Source organism: Nesoenas mayeri (genome assembly GCF_963082525.1).
Source record: "Nesoenas mayeri genome assembly, chromosome: 1".
Taxonomy (NCBI): domain Eukaryota; kingdom Metazoa; phylum Chordata; class Aves; order Columbiformes; family Columbidae; genus Nesoenas; species Nesoenas mayeri.
This window is the reverse complement of record NC_137541.1, coordinates 180661729-180676347: the sequence shown is the minus strand read 5'-3', so window position 1 is coordinate 180676347 and position 14619 is coordinate 180661729. Positions and strand designations below refer to the sequence as shown.

General features: G+C 37.7%; 1 protein-coding gene across 1 annotated transcript in view; it reads left to right on the top strand.

Moving 5' to 3' along the window:
* VWA8 (von Willebrand factor A domain containing 8) overlaps positions 1-14619 on the top strand; it is a gene marked incomplete at both ends in the record, with an annotated part of 186826 nt that overhangs the window by 156409 nt on the left and 15798 nt on the right. The window contains 3 exons of the mRNA XM_080349876.1: positions 5053-5161; positions 6099-6255; positions 9351-9459. Coding sequence (XP_080206002.1) covers positions 5053-5161; positions 6099-6255; positions 9351-9459 — 375 coding nt within the window. The remainder of the gene's footprint in view (positions 1-5052; positions 5162-6098; positions 6256-9350; positions 9460-14619) is intronic.

The window sequence follows — 14619 nt, the reverse complement described above, 5'->3', positions numbered from 1 at the left end:
CGAACAGGCAGTGGAAAAGGGCTTTTGTGCCCTGATCATGAATCACCAATATGTATAAACAGGTTTACGTAATGCACAACTGACATATGCGTGCCATGAGTGTTTTGGAAATCAAAAGGAAGTCTCAGAAGGAAAATTTCACCATTTTTCTGGCTATTCTACTCTGTCCCATACCTCATAGCTGAAACTCAGGGCTACTAGATTGAATTCATCTGTTGTTTTACAGAGCTGTAACATGCACACCAGGCAGTATGGAATCTTCACAGTAATGCACTAATGAATAGCGCCTTTCAGTGCATGTATAGCTAGAAAGAGCACAGATTTCTCTCAAAAAGAGATGCTTAGTCAAAACTTTTGCTGAAAGAAACAGTTGATACAAGTCCTGATATAGATTCAAGAGGAAAGTATTCAGGAGGGGGCAGGTCAACTTTTGAGAAAGCAAATTATTTATATATTTGGAAAATAGCCATCACAATAGTAAGATAAATCTCAATAGGTTTAGAAATTTCAGTCGGACAAACTTGGAAAACTTACTGTGGATTTCTTAGATTTGTTTGAGCTTTTTCTTTACTTTCAGTATTTGTCATTATTGTCTTCCTTCTCACTCCAGATAAACTAGATTTTTTCCACTGACTGTCTTTCAGTTTGCCAGGTTCATAATACATCCAGTTTTGGATCCTCCCCCTTAAATCTACCTTTCAACAGTTTCTAACATCAATAATTCCTCCAGCCCTCAGGTGACTTACCTATGGCTCCTCCATCTCTTTATATCTGTCATGCTGAAGAAGTATCATTGTCCAAAAGGTTTTCTCTTCCGTTTTATTCCTCATCATTCTCCTGATTTCACATTCAGCCTCAGTGATTTACTGTTGTCTTCTTCCTAAAATATATCTTCAGTTCTGATCTAGATATTTGCTAGTCAAACTTTATAGAGGCGCCTTCAGAGCAGAGAGAAGTTGTTAGTTGTAAAATGCCTTGAATGTACATTAGTGACTTAACAGGCTTTTCTCCTCCCCATCCCTATCTCCATGGAGTCACTAGTGAAATTATCTAAGAGCTCAAAGAAAAACCAGGAAAGTACATCCAGCGCTCTACAGTGTGCTAATTTAACACAGTTTCTAGCCTGTGGTAGATTTAAAAAGCAATTACACCAGCAAACCAGTGCTAATAAAGATGGGTTGTTAAAGTATTCAGATGTAGAAAAATTTTACTACCTTCTGTATGCATAAATGTCACCTAAGAAACAAGTAAATGAATGAAACCATTGCATTTTCTGGCCTGACATTTACACATCTGCTGGTGGTGTTCCATTCTAGTATCCGTAAATTAACAATTATTTTACCCAGTTACTTATTAACTCTATATAAAAAATAGTAAGGAGGTCACATTTTTAAGCTACAGTAAATTGTACCATTTGTCTCTTTTTTTTTCTCCCATGCAATTTTTTTTCAAAGTTGTGGTAGAAATCAGATGTTGGATGTGCTGCTGTCCTTTTAAGAACAAAAAGTCACGAATCTTTATATTAGCAACATAAAAGATTTTCTGTTAACCCTGTGGTGTTCCTAAGTTACGAACACCTGCTTTAATCAGATCACCAGTATTGTAAAATGGTTGTATATTAGAAGCTTGTCTAGTGCATAGATACTAGAAATATTCATAGAATCATAGAATACCAGGTTGGAAGGGACCTCAAGGATCATCTGGTCCAAGCTTTGTTGGCAAAAGCATGGTCTAGAGAAGATGGCCATGTCCACCTGAATCTTAAAAGTGTCCAGCGTTGGGAAATCCACCACTTCCCTGGGGAGATTATTGCAATGGCTGGTTGTTATCATTGTGAAAAATTTGTCTCTTGCATCCAATCAGAATCTCCCCAGGAGTAACTTGTACCCATTACTCCTTGTCTTTTCCATGTGTCTCCTTGTAAAAAGGGAGTCTCCATCTTTGTAGCCACCCTTTAAATACTGGAACATGGTGATGAGGTCTCCCCTAAGCCTACTTTTCTCAAGGCTGAATAAGTCCAGTTTTCTCAGCCTTTCCTCATACGGCAGCTTCCCAGTCCTTTGATTATCTTTGTCACACTTCTCTGGATTCTCTCCTGCCTGTCCACATCTCTTTGGTACAGCGGAGATCAAAACTGCACACAGTATTCCAGATGTGGCCTGACAAGCGTTGAGCAGAGCAGGATAATGACTTCTTTATATCTTCTGGTGATGCCCTTGCTGACGCAGCCCAGCATCCCGTTGGCTTTCTTTGCCACAGCAGCACACTGTTCACTCAGATTGAGCTGGTTGTCCACCAGGACCCCCAGGTCCCTTTCCACAGACCGGCTCCACAGATGGGTGGATCCCAGCCTGTGCTGCACTCCTGTACTGTGTTTTTCCATGTGCAAGACCTCACACTAGTCCTTGTTGAACTTCATGAGGTTCTCGTTAGCCCACTCTTCCAGCCTGTGCAGGTCATCCTGCAGGGCGGCTCTCCGTTCCAAAGTGTCCACTTCCCCACTCAGTTTAGTGTCACTAGCAAACTTCATTACGTTACACTTGATCCCATTATCCAGATCACTTATGAAGATGTTAAACAGCCTTGGGCCCAGACAACTTATTATATGTGAGAAATACATGTGAGCAACAAAGCTCTTTTGTCTACAGTACTTTTCACTCAAAATCGAAACAATAGTTGTATTTCAAAATATTTAGTGAATTTTTTGAATGGAAAAACTCAACAAAAAGAGAACATGGTATTTGAGTCACTGATTATGGCTTTGCTTGCCTCCTAGAGCTTCCTTTGGCAGAATTTTGAGTATTTTTCTATTAAGAACTCAGAAGGATGAACAAGTGAAAAATTTTCTTTCTTTTTATTGTTTCTCTTTACGGAATAGTATTTTGTTTTGATTCATGAGGCTGACACTACTGTTTTGGTTTTATGGTTTTATTTTAAACTAAACTCAGCAATTTTTGTTGACCTGTGATTCTGATAGTTTTGAAATCTACCAGTTATGCAAAAAATAACCGTTTATTTTGGCGGAAATCTCTTACACCAAAAAAAGTATATAAACCTAAGCGTAACATGCTGTTGTGGTTAAGTCTCTTCCTTCCTATACAAATGTTTAATTAATGTAATTTATCAGATTAGACCTTGATTTTACACTAATGACATTGTTCACAGAGGATGTTTTGTACCTTTTTGAATTAATATAAGTTCCATAAAGAGAAAGCAAATGATGTTTTGAATAGCTACCAAGACACTGTAGTTAGAGCACATGTTTTCAGTTCAAAAGCACATATGGAATTCATGTCAGCATGGAGTTAAGTCTGCAAGACAGTTAATTCAAGGATTAAACTGCTCTACAGTCTCAGTGAAAACCCTGATGATGCCAGTGAACTTCTGAGAAGGCAATAAATTGTAGTTATTGGGGCGCATAAATTCATCAGAGAATTAAATGTATTATGTTAGATTAGAAAGAAGTAAATTTGTAGAGGTTAAAACATCAATTTTACTTCTCTGTCATTAAGATTCATTTAAGAAAAAAAAGTGGCATTAAATTATAGAAAATTAGTAGCTGAAGGACAGTTTACACGTGAATCACTGATTCGCTATATGACTCAGAGTTCGTAACGGGAAGGAGTATTTTTACCTTCAATCACTCACTTAAATCCAGCCCCAGCCTCCAGTGACTCAGCCCTGACCATCTGACAGCTGTTGGGTGAATTGATGGGGAAAGTGCCGTCAGCGCGGGGGTGTAGAAAACTCACCCCTGTAGACTTCTGCGGTTACAGCAGGGAAGTTATGGATTACGTGAGCGTGTGTTTTAAAGTAGACATTTACTGATTACGTTTCTGACAACAGGATGACCATGGGCCAGCACTGTACCCTTGTGGCCAGGAAGGCCAATGGTATCCTGGGGTGTATTAGAAGAGGGGTGGTTAGTAGGTTGGGAGAGATTCTCCTTCCCCTCTACTCTGCCCTGGTGAGACCACATCTGGAATATTGTGTCCAGTTCTGGGCCCCTCAGTTCTAGAAGGACAGGGAACTGCTGGAGAGGATCCAGCGCCGAGCAACAAAGATGATCAAGGGAGTGGAGCATCTCCCTTATGAGGAAAGGCTGAGGGAGCTGGGTCTCTTTAGCTTGGAGAAGAGGAGACTGAGGGGTGACCTTATTAATGTTTACAAATATATAAAGGGTGAGTGTCAGGAGGATGGAGCCAGGCTCTTCTCGGTGACAACCAATGATAGGACAAGGGGTAATGGGTTCAAAATGAAACACAAGAGGTTCCACTTAAATTTGAGAATAAACTTCTTCTCATTAAGGGTAACAGAACACTAGAACAGGCTGCCCAGGGAGGTTGTGGAGTCTCCTGTTCTGGAGACATTCAAAACCCACCTGGACACATTCCTGTGTAAATTCATCTAAGTGTTCCTGCTCCAGCAGGGGGATTAGACTAGATGATCTCTTGAGGTCCCTTCCAATCCCTAACATTCTATGATTCTGTGTGATTCTGTGATGAGTCTCAGGGAAGAGCACGTTGTTTCTTTAGTTCATGCTCATGAAAGGAAGATCGATCTGCCCATCAATAACAAATATGGAACTGAAGTTGGGTATGTGTGAAGTTTGTAAACTGATATACAGCCAATAATACAAGAAGCATTCAATCTGCAGATGATCCTGTCTACAGGGGGATTTTGAGTTAAATTGGTGATTATCAGTAAACAACTTTCCGGTGTGGATAAGGTCTGAATCACAGAAATCACAGAATGGTTGGGGTTGGGAGGGACCTCTGTAGATCATCGAGTCCAACCCACCTGCCAAAGCAGGTTCACCAGAGCACCGAGTGGTTCAGATGGGACAGTAGTCTTAGATCTGGCCTGGGTTTAATGTGCCACTTAGGAGCCCTGTTTTACTCTGCTTTGTCCTGTTGTCTTCATCAGGTGGGATTTTGCATTTATTGAATTAATGCTAGTCCTGCTGCTCTTCATCAGACCTATATGTTATTATTAAGTTGTTAGAGCAGTTTTGCTTGGTATAAGAGAGATTTACAGCTCTATATTTTACAGATAACCATTCAGAGGGACAGTGGTTTGGATGTCAGTTCCCCCAAACATGGAAAAGTGGATCCAGACAACATGCCACATGTTGGTGGAAATACTTGGGCTGGTGGAACAGGTCTGTCTTCTTTTTTTTTTATTTAATGCATTATAGAATGATGTCTAGGGGAAACACTGTGCCACTCAAAGAAGGATTTATACAAGGCCACCCGCTGCTTAGAGTTGTTTTGCTTAATATAGGGTCGCTTTATTGCCAGTGAGAATAAGTATATGCATTGTCTAATTTAAACTGAAATACAATTTGTTTCTTTTCATTGACCATGTAGAGATCCAGAAGACTGCAGCCAGAGAAACTAGGCTGAGTCATTTGCCATTCTCTTAGATGCCTCTGCTGCAGAAATTTGGTAGTGTAGGCAAGAGGCACGCCAAATTGTAAAAGGGCATGATAGTGATCACTGGAGAAAGTGGTTTGGGAACAGTGTAAACCAACAAATTCTAGAGAGAAGACAAGAGTCTGAATGAATGGCTTTAAGGACGAGGAGCATTGAGGATATGTACAAGGCTTGTATGATCTCTAATGCCCTTTGTACAAGGTGGAAACCATCATGAATCCAGTCTCAAGGGACTACAAACATGAATATTCCATTGGAGTTCTCCTTAACTGTGATAGAAGTTTGGGTTGGAAAATCTTTGGCAATAAATATTTCTACTGGGAGCTGTTGGCAATTTTTTTGGAACATTTGTAGATATCCTGTTTCCCCAAAAATATTATATTAATTTTTTCTCCAAAACGTATTACTTTTTTACATGTATAGCTGCCTGGACACTATTTAAATTTACTTTTTTTAATGAACTGTAACTAGGGCTTATTTTTGGATTAGGGCTTACTTTTTCAAGCATCCTCAAAAATCATGAAAAATCATGCTAGGACTTATTTTTGGGGTAGGTCTTATTTTTGGGAAAACTGGATATGACAACAGAAGCTTTAAAGAAAATGCATTCTTGTACATTATTGAACGCATATTCTTAATTATGTTTTATATCAATCATGTTAGGTGGGAGAGACACTGCTGGGTTAGGTGGCAAAGGTGGGCCATATCGACTGGATGCTGGCCACAAGGTTTACCAAATATCTCAAGCTGAAAAGGATGCGGTTCCTGAGGAGGTTAAGAGAGCTGCTCGAGAGATGGGTGAAAAGGCCTTTAAACAGAGGTAATGTGAAAGTCTTTATTTTCAGTTCTGTTGCCCAGAATAATTCAATCATTTAACAGAGTTTACTAGCATGTGTTTAACTGGTTTTGGGCAAGACATATAGATTGTTCTGTTGAATTAAGCCACACTGTTAAAATGACTATGTGATTTGGTGGAATAAAACAGAACTAGGTGAATAAGGAGAGTGATGTGAATATTTATCTTTTTTAAAAAGGGATCTACCATGTGAAAATTTCTTTGAATTATGATGAATCCAGATTGGGAATTAATTGTTGGGAATTAATCACGTAACAAGCATCTTTCAAAATGGGCCATTACTAGCAAATTGCTTTTGTTTGAAGACCTGCAGTCAAATAGTGAGATGATTTGAACTATTAGAGCTCAGCAGAGACTTCTACATAAACCACAGACCTTCCCAGCATGGTTACTGATATATTTCCTGGACTGTGTGCAGAGATTCAGATTTCTCTGAAGGAATCTGAAGTCAAACTCTGGTGCTTTGCATTAAAATAGAAGTGTATTGACAGTCATACCAAGTGAGTTTTATGTTTTAGCCCAGGGTATATTGCAATGTGAGTATCTGTCTGAAAGTAGGGAGTACTAGACATAGATTAAAATATCAGACCAAATAAATTTAGAAGCAGCTTAATCAGCTCACATTTTGTTGCTATTAACAAAGTGATTCTCAATAGGGCATAAATCAGGATGCTATGAGAAGCAGGTGAAATTGCCATTTGCTTCAACTGATATATAAATAATAATGCTGTTAAGCATAGAGCACACGCTGTACATGAATCACTGTATTTAAAAACAGCAATTTATCTATTTCATTCAGATCAGGTTTATTTTCTAATCCTGTTTTATTATTAAATGACTGGGGGCATTTAATATTGCTATTAGAGCATCGGTGATTAATAATGACAGGAAAATGTGTAGATCATGTCAATGCATTTTAATAGTGATTTCATTTACACAAACAACATGCAGGAATTTAAATTAAAAATAGTCACTTAAGGCTTTGTTTTCAGGGGGGAGGCAGAGTTTGTTTTGTCTTTTTTCCTGGGGGTAAGTGGGGAGGACTATTTTTAACCCATTCTACATCCTCATTCTTCAAAATTGGTTATGAATTGCTTAATAATAGAAACAATTGATATTTATGATCTTGGTTACCATATATTTTTTGTGCGTATGCACATATACACACATGGCATGCTTTAATGAGTTCCTACCTGCCTGTATGGTCATTTACAAAATTCATGCTAGGGGAAGTTCCCGGATACCTGTACGTGTTGTGGAAACAGTGCAGCTGCGTCCTGTAAAATCTGAGTATCTGTACATGAGGTAACAATTATGTCCTGCTAAAACCCCTCAGCTGGCATGTACCAGCTGTGAATGTAGCCTATTCTGAAGCCACGTTTGACTGGGATTATTATTCTGTACCTCTTGGATAGCTGTGGGAGCTAACAGATAAAAGTTAAGAATAGGGAGGTTGGAGCCCTTAAGCTAAAGAAAAAAATAAGGGGGACTGCAGATTTCAGTGCTTTGTTTATATGTGATTGTCTGGAAGGGAGAATTTTAATATGAAAGCTATTGATTGTTTTCCTGGCGAGATAGTGCTTCTACTGGAAAACATTTTAAATTGCCCTGTTTCACTATAACAAGTTTAGCAACCGCTCTTGCATAGATGCAGTATTCTGAACCAGCTTTCACTGTGGATTCATGTAGAGTCCAATAAAGTAAAACAAGTTTTTTTATTTGAAACAAAATGTTTTCTTCCTCGATGTGAAGATACTGAACTCCATTGGCAGGATCCATGAAATGAAGTGTACATCATGGAAAATTATCTTTTTGTGCCTCTAATGAGTAGCAGTTGGCTATAATGACTATGTCGGTGCAAAATTCAAAATAGAAAAGGACAGAGTCGTACTAAAGACAACAAAGATTTGATTTTTGATTTTAATATTATCATTAAAGGCTAGTCTGAACAGCAATTCTTATGCATAGTGTATGTTCCAGGCAAGTAAGTTGTGATGGTATCAAAAAAACTCATCATTGGAAATGTAACTCACCCATACATACTTTACTGAACATTTATAGCTCATTTAAAAACCAGTATTTTGAGAACAGTGTGAGTGAGGTTATACTGTTACAAAGTGCTTGTTTGAAATGAGCTGTGCACAGGCAGGCCAATGTGTTTTAGCTCAGACTGAACCCAGCCACGTGCCGGATGATGGGGTGGCCCTATACACAACTGCTGTCTTGCGACACGGTGCCGGGTCATGGAATATCCAGCATATCCACCTGTCCTCCAGCTCGTTCTTCACCAGTAGACCTCTGTAATTACATTTCAGTGGTGAGTTTCGCCAGTTTGAGAGTATTTGCTGAGCTAAAGTGTTGAGAAGAATGACACAGAATTTTAAGTGGGCACATCTCAGTTTATAGGAAAAGCACATATCTGTTTTTATGATGCAGGTGTTGCACTCTCTGTTAGGCCTCTGGACAAGATAGTGTTCAGTGACAAGACTTTTTTTTTGTGGGGAAACAGATTTTTGTTAATGTTCATTTTAAACATCTTTGTTTCGAGGTTTCATCGTTTTATGACATACGGAGATAGGTACTTTAGACAGAGTTACTAGTTATAGGTCTTCAAGGACAGATTTTATAGGTTGTCTTTACTTAACCTTTGTGTTAAAGCATGAATTGTGATGTGTTTAAAATACTCCGGCGGTGAAGTAATGAATAAACACTCATGATCCTTTTATGTACAGATAACACCTGAGCCAATAAAACCTTTAGAATTTGATCACAGTTTTCAGAACATCTGATTTACTTCCCAAACATTAAAGCAGATTAGGAGAGAGACAAAGGATTAGTAACCTTAATAAGTTTTAATGTGATGCAATCTCTGTAGACATCAGTGATCACCTGCCTTGTCAAAAATTCACAAAAGCGACTCCCACTTCTTTGTCTCTTGTGTGTGGTTATTACAGGATGAATTTCCCAGTTATCAAGTAAATAAACACGTAATCTATAAGCATGAATTGATGATATGCTTGTTTCCTAAACTGTTCTTAGCTCCTTGTTCTTTGCTTTAGATTGAAGGAGATTCAGATGAGTGAATATGATGCATCAACTTACGAAAGGTTCTCTGGAGCAGTCCGACGTCAAGTTCAGTCACTCCGCATCATCTTAGACAATCTGCAGGTAACAGTAGATTCACTGATAAAGGAATGTGGTGAGCTCATTACATTAGGCCCCAAATTCTATCCTGCTGATTTCCTGTTAGCATCTGACCATGATACATTTGAGGGCTAAAAGCAGATCCAAGTTCTAATCATGGTCAAGAAAAACAGTCTCATATGACTATTTCAAAGGCAGCAGCTTTTAAGTGGATGCCAGTGCTCATCTCTACACATTACTGTATTCCCATACCACAGTTTACAGATATTATTTATTCAGGAAAGAAAATACTACACATTATTAGAAGAATATGTGTCAGTGTGGAGATCACAGGCTTTGTCTTAACTCTTGTCCAAAGGACTTTTTCAACTTAAAAGTGCAAATACTGTAGAAGTTGAAAGGAACATTCACTCCAGGTCAAAGCCTTTTCTGGAGCTGAAAACACAAATATTTCTCAGATTTGTTTTTAACTCTTGCTAATAAAAATAGGTGTATCCCAAATCTAAGTGGAAGCTGACCAAAACCATCAGTTTGCATTTCTTCTAGTTGTTGGTCCTGTGGTTGTTCCATATTTTATTAAAACTAGTGTTCATATATGGGGTAAATAAACAAAAAGTGCTTTTTTTTCTAGGAGCAATCTGCTAATCTTCAATGAAAATTAAAGGAAAATTAATTTTACTCCTTATAAGATACCTCTGATTAAAAATATTTCTGTTGAAGGCTGCCAAGCAGTGGTATACAAATACCTTAGTCAGTCACTGTGCTCTGTCTAATCTGCCTCCTTCCTTCAGCAATAAAACTGAAAAGTAGAAAGAAATTGCTTTGTATGATCAACAGACTCCTCCTGGGTCAAAAAATCCAATCCTCTGATATTGCAAGTAAGAAACGTAACATTTTTCTTTGCCTTATTTATATCTTTAAGCCATTGTGACTACAACAATGCTACTATAATCACATACACACACAAAGAACTGTCAGCCAGTTGTATTACGAATGTATCCATTCAGAGAGCTTCTCATGTAATGAGCATTTAAGACGATCACGATTAGGTGATTCATGCACCTAATATGTGTTTCAGTTCAGGACATAGGCTTTTGGCTTGTAAAGACAGGTGTCGATTGAAAAATTTTAGATATAAATCTCCATTTTTCCTACATCGTTTATATCTAGGTGCTTTTTTTTACCATGTTTCTAGTCGACGTGCCATTAGAAGCACATTCTAGGTGTGAAGTGAATAAATGAATCTTTAGTTTAAAGTATTTTTTTAAGTGCTTTATCTGTTCTTTGGAGCCAAAATTCTTAGATTAAGGGATCGCATTAATCATCACCAAAATATAACATATTTTACAATAAGGAGACATATCCTGTTGCATTGTTAAAAAGGTCATTTTAATATCAAGGCAAAGTCTTATAAGCCTCGATATTTTTCGAGTCTTTGCCGACTACCCGGCAAATTCTATAACAGCTGACCACAGAGAAAGTAAATGTACTTGATGATGAAAAAACAAACTCACTGTATTTGGAAAAGCTAGCTCCTAGAATAAGAGCAATATTGAAAGCAAATTTTTAACTTTATAAATATTTATACAAATTTTGGTAGGTATTTTATTAGACGACACACTAGGAAAATGAAGATAAATTATAACAGGAGTTGCTTACTTGCAGAATGCTTGCTGTTAATTGGGAAGCTGAGTCCAAGCATGTTTCATGCTGTCTTTTTGAGAAAAAAAGATATTTGAATTCTTCAGGATGATAAGTCGTTCAACCCTGATGAAGGACTATGTCTCTTCCGTTTTTCTGGATAGTCTTATGTACATGATGGGTTCTGAGCTAAAACTGTTTTCTTTCTGTTATCAGTCAGACATTCTTCATTTCTAAAATAGCAAGTTAGTGGCACGATCAGTTGCAGTAAACTTTGCAGCTCAGGTGTCGGTGTGTTTTTAACACTGTGAAAATCCCAAATTACCTTCTCAGTAAAGAACACTTTTGGCTTTTTAAAAATGATTGAGTTTGCTTTGTTTCATACGCTGTGCATTCACATAATAGAAATATATTGTCCCTGTTTATTTAACTTGGATTTTATTTCCAATATATGTCTTTTTATTGTTAGATTTATGAGGTTTTAAAAAATATGCTCCTTTGATTAACTTTTACATCCCAAGAATCAGGAGCCTGGGATTCAGGTCCCATGCTTGATGGCTCACAAAAATTAGTAGCAGCAGAAAGAGGTGTTTGGAATAGGCTGATCCTTGAAAATCATACAGAAATATGGCCTGAGAATGTAATTTCATCATTCATTTTACTTTGTAGAACTCATGGGTTTCTGTCAGCTCTTTGAACAACAGTAACACAACATTATGAGTTGTTGTTTATCTTCTGTAGAAGCAGCAAAGCCAGAAGCCCAGCAAATCTCGTCAGTGATGAGCTTTCTTCTCTCTCCTAATGCTGGCCAGACCTTGAATAACATTCTGAACTGCAGATTCAAAAGCCAGTGGTCAGTCAGTCACTCAGAAGGGCCTTCTTGGATGCTTGATGACTTGCCCTCCAGAAAGTACATCTCTTTTTATTGATTATTACAGCAGGAATCTAGGGCAAGTATCCCTCTAGCTTCTGAGTATCATTTAGGCACCGACATTTAAATTGGGCAAACCTGTGCCTGAGTCACCTGGGGCTCTGTCTGATTTAGATCATGTGGGAACTGTCTGGTCATAGCTGCAAAAATGAAATATAATAAACGTGGCTCAGAGAGCTGACAATGCAAAAAACCCTGTGCCCCGTCAGTAACAATTATCTGATTCTGGCAGCTCAGAGAACATATGCATAGTGTTTTCCCAGAAGACCACATGGAGACCACAACTGACAGTTTTTAATACCATCCTATACCATTACTAGGTACATATTTAGATGGGATCACTCCACATACACAACTTTTTCTGTGATATTTACAGACATCACAGTTATATTTTGCTTTTTTTTTGTAATTAATTTTGTAATTTTTTGCAATTTTTTCTGTCAGTGAATAGAATTACTGCAGTGTTGTATTGTGATCAGCCATTGCGATGCTGATAAGATACATCTAGCATGTTTTTCTAATTTCAAAATCAACGCAATGATTGTATATACTTTTTTTTAATCAATATGGTTGCAGTATATTGCAGTAGTAATGGGTTGTATACCCTTTCTAGTAAAATATCAAAGCAAGATACATATGGAATAGTTCTGTTTTTCTCTTAAAATTGTAAATGCTTTTAAACTTCGATGGCTTTTAAGCTCGTGAAAGTCATATATTGAAAATGCCTTGAATCTTTTCTGTAACATATATGTGCATTATATAGCACGTGTCCTTATGGGGACTTCTTTCAGGTTTTGTAAAAGGAAATAAATTCTTAGGAATTCTGCATGGAAGAGGCAGATGCTAAGCAGTCTAAATACTTTTTGTATTATTTTGAAAAGACACTAGGTCAGATTTTTGTCAGCATTCTTTCCTGTTTTAGGAGAGAATGTTGCCTCTCTCTTCCTCCAATAAAATTGCAGCTCAAATACTGGCTTTTGTTGCCTAAGCTTCGAAACATATGAAATGGTAGTCCATAGTTAAACATATGAAATAGCTATGTCCATAGTTAAAAGCAATTTTCTTCTCACACTGCTATTCCCTCTACAGCAAATAGCCACAAAGCTAAAGCATTGTCAGTAAAAATAGTAGTGAAACTGGTTGAGAATTTGCTCAGACTTTATAATCTTCTATTGTTTGTCCCTCCTGCTTACCAAAAGGAAGCAAATGACACAAATTTGACAAAACAACAGTTCAAAGGGAGTGTTAAGGATCTACCTCTGTTCCAATATTTATAGAAATTTGCCCTGGATTATCCTACTGTGTTTTTCGCAGCAGCAAAACTACCGTGTGTTTTGGTGGAGCACATAGAGGTCACCTGGAATTTGCAGGTATCTTTTTGTGATGTTAAACAATTCTTCAAGCAATGAAGGAATTGATGAGCCCGTGGGAGAAGGGACTTCAAATTTCATCCCAAGAATATTTCATGATAGTGGAGACTACTGGTTGGTGGTACAAACAAACTCATGGATGTCCCACTACCAAAGTGGGTTGAAGCTCGGTTGACTGTAGCACTGCAGAGATGTATCAGAGAGAACAACGGACCGAATTCACAACCTAGGAAATGGTTTCTGCTTTAACTTTCTGTGATTTACTTGAAGGCTGAGGTTTCCATGTGTTGGCCTTGTTTTTGCCTCCTAACAGGAAGCATCTGTAAAGCTTTTGACATGACCTAACTGAAAAAAAATGTGTTTGTCACAGCTTTGTATTCTTTCTGCCCATCATTTTAATTAGTGATTAGTCCATTAGCTTTGAGTAATGGTAGGTAATAGTCGGGTGTCCAGAACTTCTTCTTCCATACCCTTCAAAAAGAAAAACTTATCGATTTTGACCAAAGCAAAGTCAAAGATTCTCTGAGCCTTAAGAAGCCATCATCTGACTGCTCAAACTATACAAAATTATGCAGATTTGTCCTCTCAAATCCCAGCTCTGCAGTTTATTGGGGATTTGCAGTCTAACACTTCCTGCTCATCAGAGAGCAACTGATTTTCAGTCCTGAGAACCAGAGTTAAAGGCAGTTTGTGTCCTGCTGGGTATTTGATTTCCCTCCAGCCGCTGACCAGCAGTTTGCTGAGAGTGCAAATGTATTATATATATATAAGTTTTAAATCTTCTTTCCTTGCTCGACTTGCTACTAGGATAAGCAACTTCAACCTGAGGATTTAAGCAGAAATTAAATAAACCATGAAACCCATATATGCAGACTTTGCTGTCTTTAGATGAACCTTAAATACTATGAACCGTGATGAAGCTATGAAGCTATCAATTGAAAACGTTCTTAAATATGTTGTTTATAGGACTAAAACGCTTGAGCCTTCAGTCTTAAGTCCTTGCTTCTGTGTACAGGAGCTCCATGAATATCTGAGTTCCTGAATTGTGTTGCGTGTTCGTCAAGACAGGCTGTAGATAACCTGTGTTCTTTTAAAGAAGATAAAATAAATATTCAGTGAACTGTCTCTTGAGTATCACAATTTTCAAGGTTTTAATTTTAAAATAAAAATACAATTTGTTATGAATATGATGTTAAAAGTAACCATTTGCCATTACCTAAGGTGAATAATGCTTAGTTTTAC